This window comes from Seriola lalandi, unplaced genomic scaffold (genome assembly GCF_002814215.2).
Source record: "Seriola lalandi dorsalis isolate HSWRI2012SDOR001 ecotype SW California unplaced genomic scaffold, Sedor1 jcf7180002054520, whole genome shotgun sequence".
NCBI lineage: Eukaryota > Metazoa > Chordata > Actinopteri > Carangiformes > Carangidae > Seriola > Seriola lalandi.
In genome coordinates this window covers 69,897-96,026 of record NW_019525073.1, presented here as the reverse complement: position 1 = coordinate 96,026, position 26,130 = coordinate 69,897, and the positions used below count along the sequence as shown (strand labels likewise).

Genomic DNA, 26,130 nt, shown 5'->3' with positions numbered 1-26,130 from the left:
TAATGGGAGAATGTCGCGCTGACTTGTGGGTGCGAAACAGTCAGAAGAACGGTAGATGGTGCTGTAAGCACACAAGTCAGTCGTATAGTTTGCAGCTGGTGCAGAATAGAAGCCTTCAACCATAGCTGGTCAATGAATGTGAAGGCTTTTTGGCCATTCACACACGCCAAAGGAGAAGAAGGGCATTCACACATGCAAATTACTAGAAACATTTATGCAACTTTAGATTTTTATATTTTATTTGCATTGTTTTGCTTCAAAATGTATTAGTTATCGATTAAAAAATCCTTTCAATCCGGACTTTGATGCCATAAGTTGTGGACTTGAAAACGACCAAAAAAAGAAGAAGAAAATAATCAGTATTTCGGAAACATTATGAACGTGAACTATGCTTTGGATATCTGTATTTGATTGAAGGTTAGTTGATTAGCCGAGCGATTCCGTAACTGGCCGAGAATTGCCGAATCATCTGTCCTGCCCGGACTGCTGGAAGCGGCCGCAACGCCATGTTGGCGAAGTCTCTCATCTCTGTGAGAAAAAAATGATAGAAAACATACTTGTCGAGAAGAAAAGGTAGATCGCCGAGGGAGGCTGAAGATCGTGGCGATTATTTCTTTTGAAAGAAACGAACCGAGCCGGATCCGCAGAGGTTCCGGACGGGCGAGGGAGGCTAAACCTCCCACCGTCCCCATGAATAGCACCGCTGATCCGAACAGCGACTTTCCATGAAAAAAAAGACGTTTGTGTTGCTATTCGAGCTTCGTTATCCCAGTACGTTAAAGGGATTTGGGGCCTGCTTCAAGAATCTACTACGCTTGCTCAATGCATGCAAGCTAGGCGTTGTTTGTATCAGTATTTATTAAGGTATTGTTTTTATTTGTTGATTTTTTTGCGATGAGTTTGCCACCGAAAGTGGTCCCCAAACAAGCCGCTGTCGCAGTTAGCGGACCTGGAAGTGTCCCTTCTCCGTCGAGCCAACTGCGGGCTACCCTGACCCCCGGGTCCCTGCCGCCGGGAGCCCAAACAGCTCCTCAGCCCGGCGCTGTACCACCGCCTCAGTATCCTTTGACTTGGGTAACATGGAAATGGCTTGTGGTTTTATGCATTTCACTTCCACTTTTGTAAGTAGCACATATTTCAGTTTTATTAGTGATAGATATTAAAGGCTTGGATGCGGGGATGATGGTTTCGTTTGGAGGGAGCTGGGAGGGGAGGGGACAATTAGCTAGCTAAGCATGCTAACATTAGCCTATCAAGCCGGTTGTCAAAGCTAACGGAAATGTCAGTTTGGTTTGTGGGAGTTGACGCTACAGTACTGGCTGTAGTTACATTTGTATTTAAACATGGGTGTCATTTGAATATGGTGACATTATATATTAATGACAAATGAGATGACAATATTTAGTAGAGGAAAGCTTCATCACCGGCAAGCTATGAGGGTTTCTGCACCGGTTGCCGGCTTTGTTCAGTTATCGTTGGTTGCTAGCAAGGTGCATTAGCCTCGTTACAGTATCAGCCAGCTAATTTAAGAGTAGCCACTATGGCTAGCAAGTGCACAAGTCGGTGATTGCAACGTCGCAGAGCAGGAAAGCTTCATCCATTTCAGGCAAACGACCGGTTGCTTAATAATTGGGGCTAATGCTAGTCTGGACAGGGCCCGGCTTGTGAGAATTGCACCCTCGTGCCCATTTCACATAATATTAGCTTCTGAAGGGGTGTTCCTGTGCACCTTGACGGGCCTGTTAGTGCCTGGGCCGGTGAGCTCTCTCTGGCCCAGATAGCCTGCATAGATTAGCAATTTAAAAAAGTAACTAGTCAGTTTCATGAACGTCTTCTCAGCTACAATAATGTTTGCTTTAGTTAAACCTCCATCAGCTGATGTTCGAATTGCTTCACGTATCATCTGCCATCTTTCAGAAATTTTTCTGCAAATATTTAACATGGATTGTAGGGCTAGGGCTTGTCATGGCTTCATGCTGCCACTGCCCCAGATTATTCCTTTACCTTTGAGTTTACACAGAGTTAGACCAGTATTACTCTATCCTACTTTTGGTGGAATGAAGTCACTAGTTATGTCACCTCCTGTTTTATTTACAGCATGGTGGCAGTAGTGTGAGACAGAGGATTAGGTTGACATCTCCTGTCTGTCAGTGGCAGAGGGATGTGTCTTTTGTGATCTGACAGCTTCTGTTGTGGCTTAGCTTTCGGGTGTGATGTCTCAACCTGATTTCCTGCCACCCATGATCACAGCCGCCCTGTGTTCCTGACATCTGTAAGGGGCAGTGAGTAGCTGGTTATGGCAGGTGGCAGTATGAAACCCCTCTCTCGAGTTAGAGAGAGAGTTAGATGAGAACATCAAACAACACAGAAGATAATGGCCCCTTTATTGTTGTGCCGTGTCCTCTTCTGACTCTCCAGGCTTTTGAAATGACTGTTAAATTTGCTTAACCTACTTTTAGCTGTATGATTGTACGTGCCTGTGTCTACCAGTCGAGTACAGAACTGCACCCTTCCATTTAATTAATGTCTTGTGTAAAGAATAGGGATACATAGGAATGACTAGAATAATGGTAAATATTTCTGTTTTAAAGCAGGAAACATGATTGAAACATTTGATTTGCCTTCTTGGTTTGTTGTGATCACTCTTGCTTAGCTTAACTTTATCATTGATTAAAGTGACAAGTCTGATTTTGTATCACATTATGGAATTTCTGACCCCTTTTGATGGAGTTGTGTCCAATGATTCACCAATGTAGTTGTACCGGTGTCCTTGTTAAATGGACAGGGACAAACCTGCCGTCAGATAGCCATGTAGAGCAATTGCAGTTACTTCAATTTTTATTGCTAAATTTCTAAAATGTCATTAAAAGATTAGAGATAACTTTTATGAAATTAATCATTAGTTTTGTTGTTGACAAGGTGTTGAAGAAGTGTCTGTACTTTGAAGCCATTTTAATAGAGAATATTTTATTTGGAATGTCTTTCAGTATAATAAAATATGATTTATTCTTGCATTACATAATCATCTCTGCAGTAGGTGGGGAGTTAACAGTAAGAATGTATTGAATGAGTAAATTAATACAAAAATTTAAACTAGTAAGCTTTGTCTCAGTTTGACTGTGTTTAAAGATCACCTTAATGGTAGTGACTACAGCACTAGACCACACAGCATTTGATTTTCATGTCAGTATGAAAACAGACCATATAAGTATCACCACTTGTCTGACCGCTCACTGTCCTTAGACCTCAGAGGTCAGGATCGCAGGAGCATGTAACTCTCCGTCAGGCCTGGGCTTCTGGTGTATGGGAATTCCCACTTGGAGGATGTTGGCTTGTATGATTGTGGAGTCGTAAGATGCACAGGGGTTCAGAGGCAGGATGGTGAGGCGTGTATGTGTGCAGTACAGGGGGGGCAGTTTGTTTCTGTTCCTGGTTGCCAGAGAAACACCCAGCGCATGCGTCTGCTGCTGCACTTGCCAGACAATGGCAGTGCTGCTTAACATTCAGTGCGAGAGGCCAAGGTGGTGCTTCCCACCATCTGCCAACAAAGGCCCAGGTCACCCAGCCTGCTTTAGCCCTCCCTTATTTCCTTCCATCCCCCCATCGCTCACCTCATCCCACTGCTGGCCCAGCTGAGAAAACTGAGGGCTTCTCCCCATTTTCCCCTGCTCCTCTCTCTGGGCACCCCTTCCAACCCCTCAGCTTTCATGGCACAGTACTTTCATCTCCCTTTGAAGAGGCTCACTACTTTTTCTATCTCTTAACTTTCCAAATGTTTTTTACTTCTTTGTCTTCATGATTTCTGTTTCTCTTTGGACAAAGGAATGACAAATTTTGCCAATAAAGAGCAGAGAAGTCTAATGTAAGCTGAGAGCCAGGAATGCAGTCAGAGTTAGTTATGAGGTGTAGCTACGTCATGTATGGACCCAGCTGGTAGGTCACACAGCACAGTAGTCCTATATTTCAGGACAGGTGTGTGCAGCCTGCATGAGAAGATATTCTCATGAGTATACTGACTGTGGGATGTTATAAATAAACTGCTGAGTTGTTATGAGCCAGCATGCAGGACTGGACTGTTCTTTCCAGAGAGGGAGTGGCCTGTTGAAGAAGACATCCTGCACACTGTCAGAGCTCTGCCAGTGTTTTATTGTTTTTATCTCAAGCGACATTTACACGTCTTTGGATAGATTTTTTCACTCATGCGTCTGTATTTACTATAGACAAAGCTTTTTAAATCCACCAAGTAACTGGTTAAAAACGGACATTTTCTGATTATATTCACATTGCATTGAACTTCTTACAGTGCCTGATATTTACAGTGAACTCTGCATTTGGAGATCCATCTCACCCACGCAATGAGGCTGTAACAGTGCTGGTGGAGTTCAGAATATTCTCAACCACTTGTCAGCAAGTAGTGCTACAGCTTTTGCCAAAACTGTGTTAATATTTCTGTCAGAGCAAGAGCTGATGGTTTGCTTTACAAATGCACCAATGCAAGTATACTGCGGCCAAATAAGTGCTTCATTTTGTGGGCCGTTGTCCTCAGGCACGCAGTGAATTCTTCATTTCTCAGTCAGCGTACTTTTGCTCATATAAAAATGTATCGCGTGTGTCTGATACATGCCGTTCAGCAACACAAGTCAACATACACTCCATCAAAATTCAAGATCAACATCAAGATTTCCTCAAAGAGCTGTGTCAAGAGTTTCACAGAAGAAAAAAATGGACGAGGTTGCTTCCACTATGGCTGGTTGGTCACTGACTAAATAACAGGAAGCCTGGGCGGTAGTTTTCAAGTTTTTAATGCACCATTGCAGTGTGTCAGAGATACACAGCAGACTGTGCAACATTATGGCTGCTGATGGACTACATACTGTATATACAGTGTAGACATACTCTTCAAAATTCTCATGTGTCTGATAAAAGAGTACAATGTCTGGTCTGTAAACCTTCATTTGGAGGAGAGTCTGCAGCAGGCTCGACCTATGCAGATTATAAAATTACATTAGCGCCGGCTCTCCAATAAATAGATGAAGCCCTTCTGTGCAGGCTATGTGCAGTTGTTTCAGGTCATAAGAAAATCGAAAACAACTGTCTTGTTCACGTCATCCTCATGTCTTCAGGATGATTAAGTGCTTTTAGTTTCTGAAATCCATAGGAAGTAGTAACTTGAAAGTGGATTTATCCTGTGAGCCTTGGAAAGAGCATGTTTTGTAATATTATAATTTTGATATTTAATTATTTTTACATTTAACTCCTAAGCAGTACATACTGACTACATGTCACCTTAATTTAGCACTAAAAGCAAATGCATTCTAGGCTGTAGACATCCAGAACTATTGTTGCTTAAGATTTGGTTTGTAAGAGTTGAATCCACCAACCTACCAACTATTGTTCATACTGTAGTGAAAGAGCAGTCTCAGCAACAGCAGGCAGGCAGTGAGAGCTTTGTGAGCTCTGCTTTTATCCAACTGTGTGTGTGTGTGTGTGTGTGTGTGTGTGTGTGTGTGTGTGTGTGTGTGTGTGTGTGTGTGTGTGTGTGTGTGTGTGTGTGTGAGAGAGAGAGTGAGTGGCCAGTGGGCCAGCAGGGGGAAGGAGGGTTTGTGTCTGCACCATCTGGGCCGTCTCCACTCACTTCCAGTGCCTCCACTCTGAACACTCCGCACTGAGATTTCCAGGTAGACTACATCCTTCAAATGTGACATGCCAAATTCCTTTAGGTTTATTTGACATGTATACCATATTTATATGACACAAAACTTTTTTGCTGTGGCAAAGAATTTGCCTGTGTGTAACTATCCGCCTGTGCAAACATTTGATTTAGGTAATATTTGTCTACAGAGCAGCTAAGTCAGCAAAAACAAAGCTCACCTCTCACTCTGACCCTCCCCTGCCTCTTTTTCTTGGGTATTTCAAGTGTTTTTCAGTCAGGGACGAGGTTGTTCACTACACAGCTGTTATTCATTAATTTATTCAGTAATAGCAGATTACAGTTTATTGAGCTGTATCATCCTCCTGATCACACCCCTGCTATTTGTAAGGCTGTATCTCCTCCTGTCTCCCCCTTTCTCTCCCTCTCACACACTCAGCACTTAAGTGGCTTTACAGTAAGCTAATGATGGAGCAGGAGCAGCAGCAGCTTTTTCCTCCTAAATGTGGCATACAGGTTAAGGTGGGGCCAGGGGACAAGGAGGAGTGGCTGAAGCTACTTTATGATCTCCTCAGGGAAGAAGGGTCAGCATGGGCACATTTCAGGCTGGGGCATCAGACTTTTATATTGTTAACAGGAAACCTGGCAGCCTGGCCTTGTTTACGAAAGTTTGAAATGTGAATGCCTTTTCAAACTGTGTACATGAACTTAATTTGTCCTTTCACTTTGAATAGCTGGCATCCTTGAGGTGTGTTTTCTTATAGGAGTATGTTCCTTTAACTTTCCCTTATCTGAGGCATTGCGTTTCTCCTGAGAGGATTGGTGTAATTTTGTCCAGCTGGATGTCGCAGGTACATTTCCACTGACACTTTTTCTGAAGCAGTATCCCTGTTGTAAGTCTTCTAAGTTGACATTGTGCCTACCCTCTCTACTCATGCAGAAAATTAAATGGAGATCAAACTAATGACTAATGTCTCATTAGTGCGGTCAGCCACTTTCATGGTTGTGCCTGATGCATGCAGTTGAATTTGACTGCAAAGTGTCTGCATCCATCTGGTTACCTGGCCACCTACATGGGGGGCTTGACATGGATTATTTTACCTCAGGAAATGTTGTTTTCTCAGTGTGATCACGTCACGTATCATATCATATCATATCATATCATATATCACTCTTGGTATCTTTGATATCCAGTTATGCTAGCTAATTATTATGGACCCTCAGAGGAAATCATGTAGTCAAAAATTGGAAATGCTTTGATATCAAAGGGAAATTTTTATTACAGATGTCCTTAACCCACACCTTTTCATGTGGAATGGTGATTTTGCAGAGGGAAAACAAGACTGGTTCAGTTATCCAGTTAAATATGTCTCTTGCTGTGTCGCTTAATATGAATATGCAGTGAAAAGGCATCGCTTGATTTTCCATCAAAATGTACCAACAGTACACCTAGTTTCTAGCATAACAATGTTCTGCAATTACTACAGGTGTTTGCCTTCTGAGATGACAGAAATCTGCATACTGGCTTTGAGCCATTTTAAATAATCTCTTGTTTGTACAATTTGGCTGCAGTTGTCAGAAGATCAGGTCTGCCAAGATCCCTGGTAGATTTGTCTAGTCTCACCTGATCATTTTTGAGTTTGCTTTTCCTGACCTTGCCGCCGTTGATGACAACCCCTGACCTCCAAATGAAATTGTTCCTGTTGCTCGAGCAGGTTGAACCCTGGTTTCACCTGGCTACGTCTTGTTCCCCGTTCTCTATTTACACTCCCTGACACAGTTGCCCCTGCCAACTACTGGTCACGTATAGCAGACGGATCAGGTTGCCCCACTGTTGATATCCCCCTTCTGTCTCGCTCTCTGCCTGACACCCACCAGACCTGGATCAAGAAGTATTAGCAAATAATTATTACTATCAGTTTATTTTTTCTCCTCCTTTGTGCTTTGTGGCTTGGACGTACTACATTATGGCTTTTCAGACTATGACAGGTTGTCTGTGAATCATGGAAAAAGCGGTGTTTCTGATACTTGCACTATTTGGGAGATGATCTCTGTTAGATTCTTCAAGTATGACTAAACGGAAATAAATAATTGTAAATACTCTTATTACTCTTATTATACTCTTATTATTGTGCTCCTTTTCACCTAGACTGTCATGTGAGTGTGAAGAGACTGAAAGTCTAATTACTCCTTATTTCTGTGTGTATAAAGTGTGTGTGTGTGTGTGTGTGGGGATGGGCGTGTTGTTTTTTTTCCAAATTCTCCGGCAATGAAACAGATAATGCTTCCTGCTGTGCTTCTGCTTTTTGAAACGCAGCCCTCTTCTTAAATGGTTCTTTTCTCCCTTTATCTCCCCCTCTCCCTCTTGTGTTGTTGGTTACAAGTAGAGGTGCTGGCAGGGGGCCGAGAGATGACAGCCCCTGCAGGCAAGAGCAGAGTAAAGGAAGAGGGCTTAGGGGAAAGGGAGGCGTAATTTGGGTGAAAGGAAGAAAGCCAGACGTTCGGTTTCCCTTAAACCATGTGACCAGCAGTGTGTGAGCGTCTTGTCACAGTCAACTGCTTGAGCAGGTTATTAACCACAGGGTTTCCCTCTTATATGCGGCTAGTACATATTCCCTCTTTTGTCTCCTCTAACATCTGATTTATGTCTCCCAAGTGACTCTCATTATTACATGTTTTAAAAGCCTTACGGAAAGTTATCTTCTGTTCTAAGCCTAGTGTTATAGGTTTATTCAGTGTAATGACAGGAGATTTTTCTTTGTTCTTTTTTTTGTTTGTTTTTTTTTTTTGTTCTACCTTGTAGCATAAGAAAATGAGAAATAATATCTAATTTAGTTTGTACTTTAGCTGTAACCATGTAAGGGGTGAGTGGTTGTCTAGTCTTCTGCTCTGTCCGTCCCCTTGCCTGAAGTAGTCCAGAAATCCATTTCAGATTTTCCCTTTAACTCTTGCAAAATGGTGAAGGTACATAGTGTACTCTCAGAGATGGGGCATTTTGGGCGGGGTGGTTGGGGGATCCTTGAAATCAAACTAGCCGAGCTATCAGGGTTTGAGGAAAACCCTTTGGATCTGAATCAGCTAATGTACGGCATAAAAACAGAGCTGTAGAATGAAACTGTGTCAGTAGAGTTACCTCATTGTTTGTTAAATGGGAAACTTTCAAACATACTAGATCAAGTCTTCTCATGTGAATTAGCAATGTTTAGACTTTATAATGTCTCTTACATGAATATGATGGGAATCTTAGCTTTAAGTCTGTCCAACTCTTGTCTAGAATCAAACTTGTTTTAGGACACTCGTTAGCTGTAGCATTTTCCTTAATGCACCTTTTACCAGAATCTCACGGGTTCAGCCATCACTGGATGACCGAATCTTCCCCACACAGCCTGGAGTCGCAGTCTACAGCGTGAGTCACTGCATGCAGCCCCACTCACATACTGTACATATCCACCTGTGCAAATACTGCAATACACTAATACAACTCATCTACAGTTTGGACTGTATGCAGTAGTATACAGTCAGATTATGCAAATGTTAAGTATTGACCATGACTTTACCAAAAACATGCACTAATTCCCCAGATTATTAGGTACCCCTGGGCAAAACTAACGCAGTATACAACACTGACTTTATGAAGCTTTATGAAGGTTATAATGTTCAGGATTTTGGTTGTTTGTTGTATTTTGACACCATTGAGCTGCCCTGCATCTTACTGAGAGATGTTTCTAATATTTAGTCTACCCTCACTGATATTAAAAATAAAATGGACAAAATATTAGGAAATCCTCTCACAGAACATTATGATCATTATTTTCATGCTGAAATGTGTCTGCATATTTGTTAGTGTATTGATTGTAAATATATTCAGCCCCCAGAGAGAGCACAACTGAAGTTCAGTGCAGGAAAAGTGTACCCGTTTCCTCTTAAGAACATTATAACATTTATTACGGTAGTATTTATGGTGTTTGTTTAAGCAAGTACACCTAATCAGTGTGTGTTTGATACCATGCAAGATAACAGTGCCTTTAAATTACTCACCCCTCCATATATTTTTTTTTCATATTTTATATTTTCAACATGGGGGTAACAGTTTTTGTAATTTAGAGTTTTTGACGCTGGACTATAGAAAAATGCATTATTTTAAAAGTGTAAACAAATCCCTGTAAGAGGTTGAATAGATTTTGCAGGCAATGTAAAAGTGCATTTGTGGTTTTTTGGGTGGAGGAAGATGCTGTGACCTGACCGCAGTAGGCCCTCTGTGGAAACTTGTCGTCACCTCAGGGGACCTCTGCCATTCACTCACTCCTTGGGGAGTTAATTAACATTTCCTGTATCAAATAGTTGTGATAATAATATTGACATAAGTTTTGGTTTTTATTTTCACCTTCCTGGAGCATCAACATGTGAGTTAGGGGCTTCAGTTAAACAATTAGATTTAGTAACAGAAAAAAAAAAAATTCAAATCTACTTCTGTGTGCTGCTGTTGTCTGAACTTTAAGGCTGTTTATTGTCTCATCTTCAATGACCAGCGCTCTGCTGCACTGCTCAGGGCGTTTCCTCTGATAAGCCGTGTGTGCATTTACCTGTAGGGCAGACATTTGTTAGAGGGCTTGGTAGACTAAGATGCTGATTAGTCACAATCCTACCGTTAAAGCCACAGATACCTCTATGTTTATTGCTGCAAATCTTGTAAATGAATGTTTACTACAGAAGATAAGAATATTGATTTCCTTTTTCACTTCACATTTTATTGATTTTTTTTTAATCTCACACAAAATAAACTGAGCTGACAAAATAAATACAATTGTGGAACTCGCTCAGACGTTTATGATGTTTTAATACCAACATTGTTGTGGGAAAGTATTTGCTTGTGTGTTTTTGTTAGCCCCATGGTGCTTTAATTTCTATAATATCTGGCATCTATAAGCATAGCAGTATAGCTTAGATTTGCCACTGTGATTATTTGACACCACACAGAAGATGTTTCCAGCGATAACTTTTCTGAAATGTCGGACGTTAACAGTAAGTAGCTGCACATTGCACAAAGAAAGTCACTGTACGCTAGAAGATAGGCTATTTAGCTGCAAGCTCATTTATCCACTGTAATACAACAGTGCTGGAAACATTGCAGGTTTTATGAGAGTTCTTAGCTCTGAAAGTTCATTTTAGGGTGTTTAGGCTGCAACAATGATGACACTGGTGGAAATAAACCCTGCACATGGCATGAAACAGTTTTGTTTTTGTGCAGTGGATACTGGGTTTGCACACTTTCTTTTTTTCCCCTTCCCCTCATGTACAGCCTCTATACAGCCGCTTGCCTCCCCTCCCCCACCCCATCACTCTGTATGTCCTCAGAATCAGTCACTTGCCTGAAGCAGAGCAGGCTCCTCCCCTGGCAACAGCAGCTAGATTAGTTGCTTTATCCCAGGTCATCTGAGGGAAGTGGGCCACACAGAGAAGATGGAGAAATGCAGATCGGATTGGTACTATAGAAGCTATAGAGAGTGTTACCTTTAGTACCAGGTAGATGTAAATATAATATACATTTGATTATTCTTTTTAAACATTAGTGTTGGTAACTGTGTTAAGGAGCCTTTGAAGCTCTAATGGCCAGGTTCTGTAAGAGGGGAATAAAAGGCCCTGGAGAGAAGATGTGATTTGCCGAGCTTTCCAGGCTGTCTCCGTGTCTGCCTCCTGCTTTCTTCCTGCAGTATCCTCTCTCATTCCCTGGTGTGTCAGGCCTGCTGCAGCAACAAGCAGCACCTGCAGTGGTGCCAGCCCACAGCTGCAGCAGCCAAAGCCCATCCTACCACACCACAGGCTAAGAGCTGAGTCAAACCTCATCTCTGCCTCGTATTGCTCACTCGGCTGGTGCCTACCCTGAACCCTCCATTGGCCCATATCGATAAGGCTTGTTTAGCACGACTCAGTTGTATCAGGTGCACCATGTCTATCACAGTTGAGTGGGAATGTAATATGATTACTTGACCCAGTTTTGCCATATGAGGTCTAGACATCCTTGCACAGCATAGTTTGGCACAGCAGGCTGCAGGAGAGGCCAGAGACTAGTCTTTAGCCAATCACAGCAGGCTTCAACACCCATGCACAGCTCAGGTCTTTACCTCTGCACACATACAGGGGCTAATCCTGGACTACTTAATTTACATTCCTTAGCAGGAGTGAGGACTAATGACCTGTGGAATCTTGCCACTGCTGTTCCTCCTCTACATTACTGTGTGTCTGTGTCCGTGTGTGTGTGTGTGTGTGTGTGTGTGCGCATCAGTCTGACATAATATATCGTTTTACGTATCCGTCTAAACTCAATGTTAATGTGATGCAGGTACCCAGGCATGCTGGTCCTCCTTACACTGCTCACGACATCACAAAGGGACACCCTAACTTGGCGGGCACCCCGCCAGGTCATGCCCACTCCCCGGCGCTCTCTCAGGTATCAGTACCCACAGCTTCCCCATATCGCTACCCTAAGGGCTGGGAGGCAGGCGGAGGGGTGAGTTTGTCACTGTGTCCGCCGTCATCCTCTCTGCATATTTATGTTCGGTCTGTCCATTTGTCTGATTACTTTTTTTGACCTGTGTTAGGGCTGGGCGATAGGTGATTACTACAATTTCCCAATATAATTACACCATGACAAAATTTCACTTAAGGATATTGTGGTTTACATGTCTAAATAAATGATGCGTTGTTTTTTTTGTTTTTTTTACCAAAATTTGCAACACACATTTTGAACACTTACTATTTTTTATTATTTATTATTTATTTAATATTATTTAAAACTTACAGGATTTCTTCTACAATTTAAAATAAAAATTGAAAAACTTATATTGTAACAAATTTATTTTGAGATATTATAATTATTGCATAACATGTTAATACTGCCCACATCGCCTACCCCTAACCTGTATTGTTTGTCTTTTCTTTCATCAGCTTTTCACTTGTTTTATTTTCCTGTTTGTCATCTTCCACACTTCTCCTAAACAGCAGTAAGCTATGTGTGCATGACTGTGTTGTTTCAATGAAATTCAGATGATTATATGATTTTAAAGCAGGGTCAAATTCAAGAACAGTCCCTGTGCACCACTGCCCATAGACAAGCCTATGTATACTGTATTCTTTATGGTGTGCCTCTTTAATCATGATAAGGGTCAGAAGCGGTCAAACCTAGCATGCATATGGCAAAATGGAGATAAACAGGTTGTCAGTCTATCGCAGGGCTAATGCATACATGTACAAACACATTCATATTTATATGATCTGCATGCCTTAAGACTATGGGAAGAAAGAAAAGCACCTGGAAGATAGATTTTTAAATGAATTATCATTATCATTTAATTCAGTTTACAAATACAAACCACCTCTCAATGAACATTCTCCGCTTTGTTGGCTACTTTGTACAGCTGCAAAGGGTTGTGTCACTGTGGGGGATTCCCATGGGATGGAAGGAATACTACATTGTGTCAGTGTTATTGGTAAAACAATCCGAAGGAATCAGCTGATAGTCATGCCACAGCTATTTCACCAAGAGGTCATGATCATTTGCTCAACCTAAGTTCAGGTGGATAGGTCTGTTATTACACAGACCTATATGAGCCTGCAGCTGAAAGAGGTTTAATGCAAAACAGCATTGTTAATGTCACATTTTTAAGCATTGCCTGTTATGGTTAGACCTACATTCTACCTCTCAGTGTAACCACTAATCATTAAGGGAATGACACTGCTGCTGTGAAGCTGGCATCGGAGACCGCCCTGCTGCTCACATTTACGAGCATGTTGATCAGTGACTCAGCCTCTCTGGAAGTATGTGACTATACTTGCGAGGAATCTAGATGTTCTCCTTTACCATTATAGCCTAATGGCCCACTGCCTCACCCTAAAGCAGTTTTAGTCACTTCCCATCCTTCTATAAATAGTCAGCCAGCACAAACTGAAATTATCACAACCATACCAGCAGCAGCTTGAGGAAGAGTAAGAGTAAGTATCCGTTTAAACCCACCTCTGCCGAGCCCCACTGCACACGAGATGAAGAATAAAGGAACACAGGATTTGCAGTCCTTGAGGGTTCCAATTATCTTTGCGCAGTACATAAACCCCAATCGAAAACATTTTCTCCTAGCAGCATCCAAAGTAAGTTAGTGTTGTGATGTCTGGTGTTTTGTTAACGAATGTCGCAGGTAGTCCTTTAATGTGTGAAATGTCTCAATGAAATGACCAATGACTGATTGCTGCACAGTTCATGGTCAGTATGTAACAAACCTACTTCTTCTCTGTCCATCTTTCCATTTCTTTTTCTGACAGTCTCCGTACAACCCTGGACAAAATGCTGGCTCCGCCCCTCTAGTGTATTCTCCCCAGACACAGCCAATAAATGCACAGCCACAGAGTCGCCCGGTGAGTGTCCCTCTGGTCTTAGATTTACAGCACGCACGCCTCAGAGAACCCAAACAGTTTGTGGTTTACTGTGCTCTTATTGTAAGTTAGGGTTTCATTGAATCAATGATGGAGCATTTTTATGGTTAAGAAGCTACACCAAGCCGCTCGATTCAGTGAAGCAATTTAACATAGTATTTATTTAATAAAGTCTCCTTAATTGTCTCCTCAGAGTCTAATTGTGGGTGGTGGCACTGTGTCATTGGTGGCGTACATAACAGTCTACACTGATGTAATTTTCTACCATTCATCTCTTCTGTCATTTAACTTCCATCTGGAAAGCCCTGTACATTCAGTCACAAACATGTAGCCTATAATTAATGACAGTGAAAACGGTGAAAGCCTCAATAATAAATAGCCTTTGGCTGCAGAAGAAAAGGGTTTTAATTAGTCTCCAGGGTAGTGCTGGAAGATATGGATTAGAAGATAAAGAGATTTTTGTCAGATTACCCTCTGACAGCCAGATCAGTAATTGTTGAAGAAGCTAATGAAGAATCTGGATCTTACTCAAACATCAGATGTGGCGGAAATTTACCTAATTTCTATTAGTCAGGGGGTTAATTTAGGTTTAATACTGGGCTTACTACCAGCTTTTCTTGTATTGTCTAGTGGCCTAAGCAAAGCAATTTTAAGATGAGTAACAAGTTAACACCTTTTGTGAAAAATCTCCCACCACGACTAGCCTAGTAAGAAGTATCTAAATATTATATCGACTTCTCCAGGATTCTCGATCTACATACACTCGTTAACATCATTTATTAATCTGTCCTGGCTCCTGCCCATTCCCCATCATGAGATCAAGACTAACCAGCCCTCAGTGAAATGGCATTTAAATATACAGGAAGTCTTGTTTTAAACTGTGGATACAATGGTAACGTTTGCCACATAGGACACTGGAAATTATTTTAATTCCTTTAAAAATGTGGAATTATAATATCTACATTGTCCTGTAAATCCAGTCTGTCTGGTACTTAAAGTGAAAATTACAAGCAACTATTTGCAAATGCACAATTTGACTCTGGTCTGTGTGCTGCATCATGTGTCTATTAAAGCCTTGTTTGCTCTGTGGTTTTGTACTGTATTTTCAAGCATCTGCCTCCATCACTCATCTTATCTCTGTGTCTCTCTTATGCTCCTTCCTTCTCCCCGCTTTGCCATCACTGCTTCAATCTCCTTGCTGGACCTCTCCTCCCTCCCCCACCAGTTTGCTACGGGCCCTCGACCAACCCACCATCAGGTAATTTACTCCCGCTGAACACCCCTCCTGCTCCCCATTTCGCATCATCATCATCATCAAACAGTTTGTTGGTACCTGCTGGCCAAGGGCTGTTCGTGGGGCATCCGCTGTTCCTTAAAAAAGTCTCTTTGAACACTGACAAGTGTCATGGATACAGCTGAAGAGGTTTTGATTATCATGGGTTTTTTTGAGTGTTGCTGCTACTTAATCAAGATATCCAGCTGGATGCACAGAGCTGCTTCCTGAAGGGTGTGATTTTTACATGACAGAACCTTTTCCTTGATCTGATTGAACCCTCACTTCATGTTGTCTCACATTTTCACACACACACGCTGATCAATGTTGTGTATTCTATGCTTGAGTACAGGAACTAGTCAGTCTGTAGTTGTAAACCAAAAAAAGGGAATAATAAGCCAACTGTTAGAGTATGGGGGCTGTGTTGCAGTTGCGTCTTAACACACTCAATCAGCTGAACAGCCATTAATAAGGTGGTGTGCCAGTCGTGGTGGACACGCAGAAAGGCCCTTACGTGCAGCAAAATGTTGTTTCGATAAAGCAAAGAAGAGACATTACATGCCGTCAGCACTGGTCTTCCATAATATTTTGCTGAATTGTTTTACGCCTGAAAATAGAAATAGGGACATTGTTATTTTTGTGCATGCGTAGCTAAATCTGTCCAACCAAACTTTTTTCAGTGTCAACACCGTCTTGAGACCATAGTTTCATTTATTTCTAGTAATTACACCAAGGTACTGTAATTAAATTGACCGTTTAATTGTTGTTTGGGGAGGGAGCTTTATGGTCAAAATTTCTTCATAACCACAAATATAAGTCACATTTTAGATGGACACAAATGACTGTAAGCATTTTGTCTTTAAATGCTGAATATTTCTCATTGCTAATTGAGAATTTCTATAATTAAGGGGTAATAGTTCATTTTCACAGAATAAAAAGATAAAATTATAAGGAATAGAAGAGAGTGGTCGTCATGTTACGCTGTAGTCAAGGGAAGAGGCAGGAACAACTGTGTGGACCAGTTCCAGTGTTTGTCTGTGTTCATGGCTGACGTTTGTGTAAATTACACTCTGAATCCTGTTAGACAGCTGACACTGTGCGAACCAGTGTCATTAGATTATGAGGGGCAAGTTAATTTGTTCATGTCTGGTATTGTATTTAGGATGATGTTGTTGTTGTTGTTGTGCTGTATCACCTTGTGGATGCTAAGAGTCTTGGACGTGTCAACGTGCTGACACTCAGTCCATGTGACTTCCTGTTATCTTTGTGTGTGTTGATTCATGCTGTAATGATTCATACAGATGCCCGCTCTTGAGATTGATGTTATTCACACCCTTGATCCCCTCGATGGGCCCTGTATGACTTGTTGTCTAACATCCTCATCTTCTGGATGCTTCTGTGTGGACAAATTTTCAACAGACTATTAATAGTATAGTGTCAAAGTGTGTCGGGTGTGTTTGCTGGCATTCTCTGGCTGTCACAAACTGGCGCTGGGATCTCTTGTGCCACCACGGAAGTGGAGTCAGAAAGCAGATGTAGCTGAACAGTGGCCTTCTATACCGACAGAGAAAACCGCCATTGTCTTCCTGAAACACACTCAATGCACAGTAAAAGGGTGCATGGAGATCAGAAAATTAATTCATTTGGCCGAAAACGTAAGTCTGCCTTCAAACAAGCGTCATCATTATTTTGTTTTTATTTCCCCACTTATCAGTGTAACTGACTTATTTGGATTTCAGACACAGCTTGTGTGTGTGCGCGCGTGTGTGTGTGTGTTAATCAAAAGGTCAAAGCCAGTGGAAATTACAGTTACCACGAAAACAAATGCCTGTTGCTTCCTCCAGAGAGCTCTTCAGAGTGTAAATTACCCTATTAATCTTAATTTCACTCATGAGTGTGTCCACTTTGTTGGCTTTGAATAGTGGAAATGTCACGCAATAGTAAAACCTTAGAATACATTTTTGTAAGCATTTCCACCTTAACTTAAACCCTACAGGGTGTGAGCAGTTCATTTCATTTCATTTACTCATTTGGCAGACGCTTTTATCCAAAGCCAGGACAACACTAAAGCTTCAATGCAGTAGGAGACCTTGTTTGTTTCAAGTGACAGGAATTATTGGGCCACTCTGGCAACAGCATCAGTCTGAGTTATTTCTCTGCTATACAGTAAAAACATCAACCCACAAAAGGAGACAAACACTGTAATTTTCTTTGCCATAAATATTGTACAAGCAAAAGACCAGATACCAGGGCAGAGAGGTGACACCTATCAGTTTCCTAAGATAGGAGATGTCTGTAACTCACCCTGGCCTGCACCTCTTAACATCTTGTCTGTTGCTAAGTCAGTGGCGCAGGTGACAGCCAGCTCCCATTGGGGCTGGGAAACGCCAATTTGGCAAAACAAGAGGTAGACTGGTCGACAGACATGCTGCACAGTTAGAGAGAAGAAACGCCTCTTGTTTGGATGAGAGAGGTTTGTGCATATGGGTATGTGTGCATGTTATGTTAGGGTGGCACATGACCACAAGTCAAATGCTGATGTGACATTTTGACTGAGACTTTTCAGCTTCTTCCACTCTACCACCCACTCACCGATAAACCAGCTCTCACTCTGACTTTCTTTTACATTGTATGGAGTTGTTTGTTTTTTTGTTTTGTTTTTTCGATCAAGTTGCTCAGGAGCAGTTACTGTCTCAGGTAGATGGAACTAATTGAATAGTCTCCTGCCTTCATGTGTGTTTGGTGAATGATGCTTGTTGTTGTATTGGGGCTTCAGTCTCACCAGTACAGTCTCCCACTGGCTTTTCTCTTTTTCCTGCTTTCAATACTCAAGGGAGGATTCAGGCCCATCCAGGTAACATTTAACTCTGTGTTCAAAGTCTCTCAGACCTGCATGGCATGATGAGGATCATCCTTGAAATGATCCCATACCTCCTAACTTCTAACCCTTTACACCCCCTCATTTTCACTGCATTGTATGCTCAGTAGAGAGGTCCTTTATCATCATTTTATCCCTATGTCATGTCTTTTATCCTGTAGAGGATTATTACTGGACTTTTCAGTTTCAGTTCATAATTTTTCTCCATCCATTACTCATCTTTAATGATCTTGCACAATTTGATGAACAGCATGCAGAATGAAAGAGATACTGTATATTACTCCCCAAAATAAGTGTTTTTTTAGTTTCTTTTTATGTCCATGTGATCAAGTGTTTGCTACCTGTTGGAAATATGTAATGTTTAATGTTATTTTATTGATGCCAATTGGACTTAGATATTGTTTTATAGTGCACTTATTTTTTCAGTGATTGCTTTAAGCCTAAGTTACCAAACCAGACAGTGTTGAAAAGTTGTTTTGTCTGTTGACTCATATTTCTTGCTATGTCAGCGATTTTTACTGAGACTGTCTTCTGGTAGCTGGTAATGAACATTTTCCTGGTCATTTCCGAGATAACAGCAGGGCTGTTTACAATAAAGGCATTGAACCTGATTTATTATGTTAGAGGTGATTTCCCTCCGGGGTATTTTTAGATGGTTTTTACAGCATTGTTTATTCTGCTCTCCTTCACTGGAGCACACTGTGACTGTGGTTTGGTATTCCCAACCTTAGCCCTGGCTGTTTGGAAGGCGGTCACAGCTGTTGGTAGTGGTCCTTCTTCAGACCCGGCACACAGAGATTCCTGCGATAAATTTTATGTGCTGTCGAAAAACACAAAGCCCGTCAAACATTAAACTTTGCAGTGATTGATTGCTTGATAGAAGTCATTGTAGCTGCAGTCACTACAGTATATTTCCCACACTTTCAGTGCTCTGTGAAGCAGAAGAAAAGGACATATTGCTGCCTGATGAACACAAACATGCCATGTGTCACTTTGAGTCCAACTGCAAGGTTAGCCAAGTTGCTCAGGCACAAAAAGAAGTATTTGAAGCCATTCAGCAGTCCAAAAGCTTTTATTTTTTACAGCTGTGGAGTCTGGTCTGCAGCTTATTTACAAAAGCACTCCAGAGTCCTTTGTTGCTTATCAAAGTCTAGGAAAATGTGTTAGTTTCTCTTTATGAATACTTAAATATTAATCACCAAAATTAAAGACGTGAAAACCCACAGACAAACTACATTAAACTACCATTCCAAATTTTAGTTGATCTTGTTCCATGTCTATTTGCAGCAATTGGCAACAGGTTTACATCACCTAAAGGATATGTCAATGCATCAAGTGGAAACCATACTGGAGTTCCATTAATGAAGATGAAAACTTAAACTAGTGGATAAAATCTTGATTTACTGAAGTAAAGAGAAGAAAAAAGGTTAAACAGTTAACAAAACAAGCACCAAATAAAAGTGTAGAAAAATATGCTGTTGTTAAGATCTTTTAATGCAAATACAGCCTTATTCTTCACTCTTTTGTTCCTAACTATAAGTTGCCATGGTGTTTAAAAAAAAAAAAAAGAAAAAAAATCAGGTCAAGATACCAAGGTCCCTTGACAACAGCAGAGTTATGTAGCCAGACTCCATTCAGTTAAGGAAACCTCTGTAAACCTAAACCTACGTGATCCACCACTTCAATTATTTTTAATGTGCCCCTTCCTCACACCTCTATCAGGGTCACAATCTTGTTCAGGCATCTTTAATTGGAAAAAAAATTGAATGGAGAAATGAGACAGTGCACTGATTACATTTATGTGCCATGTCTCTCTTGTATTGAACATTTAGCTTCATATGAATGATTTAATCATGCTTTTTAAGGCTTTTGTTTAGCTGATAACATTATTGTAGGGGGAATGTTTGAATACAGATTTCTGCTCCCTACTTTGGAGATGGCATTTATCTGATTCATAGCATTACAATTACCATATAAAACCCAAATTACAGAGGTTTAGTAAAGTAATTCATGGAGATTATGGGTTGTTTTATTGAAGCATAAAAAGGTAGTATAAAGGTATACACATCTGCCAGAAAAATCATTTAGCAGTTTCTCCTTGCTCCTCCTGGCTGAAATGTGATGTTCGGTAGCAATGATGAGAGTTCAGAAAAATTTGTGGCGCTGGCCCTATTTTCTTTTTTTTTTTTTTCTTTTTTTCAGCTGCTGATAAAAAACAGGGCTGTCTCATTGTGAGAAATTTGTCCATGTGGAGAAGACATCTGTAAAACTGTGCTTGTTTGTATTTTAGATAAAGCATGGCAGCATGCAGAAATGAGACTGCTACCTCTGTGATAGTGCTTTAATGTCTTTTGTTGTCTCTCTGTGTTTCTCTCACATGCTACCTTCAGTTTTTCCAGAGGACTCAGATGCAGACTGCGAGGCCCACCATCCCGACGAACACACCCTCCATAAGGCCAGGATCGCAGACTCCCACAGCGGCTGTCTACCCCACTAATCAACCAATCATGATGACCATGGCACCCATGCCTTTCCCTTCCCCGCAGGCCCAGTACTACATCCCACCGGTGAGACAAACACACTGAACTGAGTCTTAAAATTACAGTTAAAGTCTTTACTTTAATATAGCAGGTCCAGATATAGTTATGTGTGATATGGAAATTGAGTAAAAAATATTTTTCCGATACCACTCTCATGTCTGCATATTATATATGTATCTGCAGCCAAAACAGAGAACATTAAACATTATCATTAACCCTTTTTCTTATGTGGAAATTAAAGATATTTCAGTTTCACATTTTCAACTGCAGCTGTGATCATTTTGTTTTTGTGCTGAATGACTCCAGAGAAAATGTTCTTGGGTTGCAGCTGGTATTGATTACATTTAACTGATTACTAGAAATCCAGGTCATAACACTGGTCCAGGCAGAATTTAAAAGTCTAATTCTCACCAAAGGACGATCAAAATCCCTTCAATAAAATTTAAATTTTCAAAAAAAATCAAGTGTGCAATTTTTTAAATGAAATTTGTACAATATCTATCTTGTCCTTGCTGATGATGTGATAATATGTATCTCCCTGTCCTCCTTACTTGCAGTTTCGCCACAGTACGCCGTATGTAGGACCTCCTCAGCAGTATTCTGTACAGCCTCCAGGGTCTGGCCCCTTCTATACTGGTCCAGGGCCAGGGGACTACCCTGCCCCATATCGTGAGTCTTTAGTCCAACACAAATACACATCCAGCACTATTCCTAAATCACATCTAAAATCTGAATTTTCACCATAAAGTAGCACAAATACACACTAACTGTCAGCCTTGTGTTCCCTCAGAGGAGGGAGCCTAACGGTGTTTTACTAAATCCTCTTTTCTTCTGTTTTGTTTTTCTTTTCTCACAAATTCATACAGATCCCCTCAGGTACCACCCACCTGTCTCACCCTCTGTCCCTGCTCCCGTTCCCACAGCTGGTCCACCCTATTACCCAGGACACTCTATGTATTCCCCCTCACCCTCCATCATAGTGCCTACACCACAGCAACCTCCACCAGCCAAGCGTGAGAAGAAAACAGTGAGTATCTTAGTAGTTTGTCGGGTTTTTTTCAGCTTTCCCATTGCATAAGCCAGTGAAAATTGGCAAGTAAAAGTGAAATATTAAGCGTGAAGCGGTGACTGAGTTTCGTACACTGAGGTTGGAAAGATTCACAGGTTCACTGAGCTCTGATGCTAATAATCGTTAGCAAACCAGTGTAGAAAACATCAGCTGCAGCTTCGCATCTTGCTGGGCATTGCTTTCGGTGGTTAGTCCGATCAGCTCTCTCACTAATTAATGTTAATTCAGTCTGTGACTTGATGTCAGGCTTAAATTAAAATTGGCTGTCAGTATTACACAATTATTAAATAGATCCAGAAAGAAAAAAAATGTGGTATTCATCATAACCCTTTATTATAGAAAAACATCTTATTTGATACATTTTCATTGCACCCCTGAAATTCTTTATTCGATCCTAGATTATTCAATTTAGGAGTACAAGTGCTCCTTCCAAAAAAAGTAATTTTCTTCTTCAATTGAGTCTAAAAACATTGCTTGGGAGGGAGTGGCTCCCCCCTTCTTGTTTTTGTTGCTCTGCGCGTCATTATCAGTTCGTAGCAGTGTGTAATGCGACTGTTGGAAAATGTTCACAAACATGTGGCTAAGGCAGCGTCCTTCAAAGACTTGGGTGCTTTAGTGAGGTCTGTTTTTTTGCGCCATTGTCCTCCCAGATCCGTATCCGTGACCCCAATCAGGGTGGCAGGGATATCACAGAGGAGATCATGGCAGGGGGTTCAGGGAGCAGGAATTCAACGCCTCCTGTCGGTCCCCCCTCCTCTACCCCCACCCCACCACAGGTATGTCTCTCTCACACACTCACTCACCTACAGTAGTTCCAGTCAAGGTAGTGTAGCATTAGGAGCAGCTGATTAGACTGGAACCGTAGCCGAGGAGAGGAGACACGTCTCTTATCTGGCCGTCTCGCTCTTTCATAAGAAATTCATGATGGCTTTGAGTGCGAAATGGTACATTCCTGTTGTTTACAGGATGTCTTTACATCATCATTAGCACTTTTCTTTGTGGTTTTATAAATGTGGTTGAGAATTTATGTTTTTCGGGTACACAGGTCCTAAGTTCTTGGGAACATTATGGTCATGAAGACTTACAGATTCAGATAATTTTTATCACGATCATTACACACCACATATGTTCAGACATGCAGTTGGGGGGCATGACTTGTTAAAAAAATAAAACTACTACTACTACTACTTTCTCATAGTATAATAATCCACTTTAAGCTTGTCAACAGCTGTTTTAATCTTACACGTGCTTCCCTCCTATCACTGTTTCTATTCACTCACTATCTTTTACAGTAGATTGCATAAGCACTGTCTGTATACTCCTACTCCTTCTACAGAATCCACTCTGGTCCTCTTACCTATCAGTTCTGCTCTTTAAAACAAATAATTTAGTGTTGCTCTTGGGGCAAGAGCTTTGCCTAGAAGTAAAGGTGGTAAGGCATCTGTTCTCAATCCCAGTCCTTGGAATCATGAGTACCACCAGCACTGGTATTGCAGTCCCAAATCAGATGGATAGAATGGGACCCAGCAGGTTACCGGGTCATCATATTGATGCTGACCAACACCGTACTAATGCCACTGGCACATTTTAATAAATGAAAGGAACCAAGGCCAAACTAAAAAACTTTCCTGGATTCTGAAGAGGGATGTTGTGACTTCTTCCTCTTTGTGTCCTTCTGTGGATGTTAACAGTGTCTTTCCTCTCTTTTTCTGTCTTTTTGTGCCCCTTTGATTTCATTTCTTTATGTATATATCCCCTTTTTCTCTGTCCTTTACTCTGCATTGTTCTGAGCCGTTCCCCTCCTCCCGTCATTCTTCCCGCATTGATCTTCATTCTCTGTCTTGTTCCTCCCGTCTTGTCCTCCATTGCTGTCCTCTTAATCTAACCATGCCTCATTGGACTCATAATTTCTGCTTAATCCTGCATTTGGGCTTGTTTGTTTATTTGTTTGTATGCGCGCTTGCCTTTCATCTCTGTGCCTGTCTTTCTGGTTTTCTGTGTTGCTAGTTTTTATGGCCGCACCCTCATTATCCTCACATTTTCTACCTCAAATCACAGCAGCAGCTGAGCAGCAGCCAGACTCCAGAGCAGCAGCAGCCGCCGCAGTCGCAGGCGCAGTCGCAGGCGCAGGCGCAGCCTCAGCCTCAGCCTCAGCCTCAGCAGGCCCAACCTGGAGGCTACACGTTGGAGCCCCCACAGCCCCAACAGCCACAGCAGCCACAGCAGCCACAGCAGCCGTTGACAACAGGGGCTTCAGACACCAAACCAGGGCCAGGTCTGCCCCAACACCCTCGCCATTTTTTTTAAACTTCAACCACAGCTCTTAACGAGAAGCCACTCGATTTTAACCATAGTGTTATGTTGAAATTATAAAAACGTATCATTTGAATTAAACTAAATACTGGCTTGTTTTACTGCTGTATCATTGCCTCTCATGTCAGGCAATGTAATCTTTAGTTTTATTGCCCCCGCCCCATGGAGCAGCAACCCCAGTAACCCTCCACCAAATCATCTTTTGCAAAAAACACTGATCTCCAAGCATTTTATGAATCACTTTTGTTTCCCCCAGAAGTTGCTTCATACTGAATGCTTTCACTTTCATTTCACTTACAAATCAAGAGTGTGGTGTCAGCATGTTTCCCTGCTTGTCTAGTATGTAGCTGGAACATTTTACTAGCACTTCTCAGAAAACCTTTATCTTTCATCTTTTTTTTTTATAACTTCTCTGTGTAAAAGTTTATTTTTTACCTCCATGCAAATGTTGGAAACACTTTTCTGTCTGGTTTGTTGACCCTGGGGCTGTCACAATCACGAACTTGGAGTTGAACTTATTACAACTTACAGTGTTTATTCGTTGTTTGTTTTTATTTAGTGTTCTTGATATTTTGCTGAAGACATGTATTTATCTGTACTCTTCCTCCTTCCAGATGATACGCCAAAACTGGAGCCAGTTGTCCAGAAGTCTTCCTCACCTGGGCTTGTGCAGCCTGAAGCCCCTGTAGAGAGACTGGAGGCCAACACACCTGTGACTGAGCCCACTTCTGCTGTTGAACAAGAGCTGCCCTTCCCCGCCTCGACGACCACCCCCGTCACTCCCCCACTTACAGCGGCCAACGCCAGTGAACGTCCCTCAGCCAGGGAGTCCGCTGCTTCAGCCTCTTCTCCCTCGTCCACAGTCGGGGAGCAGAAACCCTCTTCGACGCCATCGCAGACTCCCAACACAGACAAGCCTCTTTCAGACGCCCCAAGAACTCTGGCTGCCTTGCCTGCACCAGCCCCCAAGGCTTTGAATGGCCTTGCAGAGTCCGGGACTGAGCTAGAGACCGCGGCTCATGAGCCTTCTCTTATGCCTCCTGCTGCACTCCAGCCCCAGCCCTCTGCTCCTGCTTACAGAGAGGCCACCTCCTCTGAAAATTTGCCTTCTGACATGAGACCAGAGGTTCCCATTGCTGCTGCGCTTGCCCCGATGGCACCTGTGGCTGTGGTGCCAGTCACCCTGACCTCAAGCTCCGCCCCATCTTTGCCAGTTACGCTCCCCCCTGGCCTTCCGCCTCTAGTGCAGGCCACAACAGAGGCCGACGAGCCGAGCAAGTCCTTAGACACTAAAGACCTTGCCCCCAGAGTAGGGACAGAGGCACATGGTGGCATTACTGATAGCAAAACAGAGTCCCAGCATCAAGCACTCATCAGGAAGAGTCCCACTACAGGTATATATCTGTTGCAGCTGTGAAATTCATCGATGGTTTGTTTCAGTAACTGATGAGTTTAAACCTGCAACAGAAGAGAAATTACTCTTTGGAGTGAGTTTTTTTGATGACGAGACGGCTTTAAATGAGAGGTTGTTTTATGAGCCTGCTACTTTTTTATAGTATTATGCCTAAATTGCAAAATGAAGTGGCCCTATGATACACTTTTATGAACAGCCTTACAACACGCATTGCAGATAATCTCTTAGCAGACAGTATGCTGATACAGTTAATTCCCCCAAAAGGCGAAGTCAGATAGAATAAAATCCATGCATCCAGAAAATCCTGGAAATTATGTGAATCATCTTTAAATTTGAAGATTATTTTAATGTTTTTATTTGCCAGAAAAAAACATCCTATTCAGTATTTTCTTAACATTTGTTTGTTTTATAAAATGCTCCGCATAGTTGTGAGGGACTGAATGTACTCTGGGTGACATACATGAACCAATAGTTCAGTAGCTCAGAGTATGTTTGACTTTTTCCATTTATCCCTCTTTTTCTGCTCTGTCAAATAATATTTCTAAATAACGTTTGATGCTGTAGTTTGG

At 41.8% G+C, this 26,130-nt stretch overlaps 1 protein-coding gene across 2 annotated transcripts in view; it reads left to right on the top strand.

The window, feature by feature from the left end:
- Positions 1 to 152: 152 nt before the first annotated feature.
- eif4g3a (eukaryotic translation initiation factor 4 gamma, 3a) overlaps positions 153 to 26,130 on the top strand; it is a 48,024-nt gene continuing 22,046 nt past the window's right edge. For both annotated transcript variants that reach the window (XM_087175987.1, XM_023414026.2), the window contains exons 1-12: positions 153 to 1,058; positions 8,987 to 9,056; positions 11,991 to 12,158; positions 13,964 to 14,056; positions 15,300 to 15,332; positions 18,181 to 18,201; positions 20,616 to 20,792; positions 21,323 to 21,434; positions 21,632 to 21,792; positions 22,485 to 22,610; positions 23,893 to 24,109; positions 24,762 to 25,541. In XM_087175987.1, the coding sequence (XP_087032113.1) occupies positions 895 to 1,058; positions 8,987 to 9,056; positions 11,991 to 12,158; positions 13,964 to 14,056; positions 15,300 to 15,332; positions 18,181 to 18,201; positions 20,616 to 20,792; positions 21,323 to 21,434; positions 21,632 to 21,792; positions 22,485 to 22,610; positions 23,893 to 24,109; positions 24,762 to 25,541 (2,122 nt within the window). In that variant the 5' untranslated portion in view covers positions 153 to 894. The remainder of the gene's footprint in view (positions 1,059 to 8,986; positions 9,057 to 11,990; positions 12,159 to 13,963; positions 14,057 to 15,299; positions 15,333 to 18,180; positions 18,202 to 20,615; positions 20,793 to 21,322; positions 21,435 to 21,631; positions 21,793 to 22,484; positions 22,611 to 23,892; positions 24,110 to 24,761; positions 25,542 to 26,130) is intronic.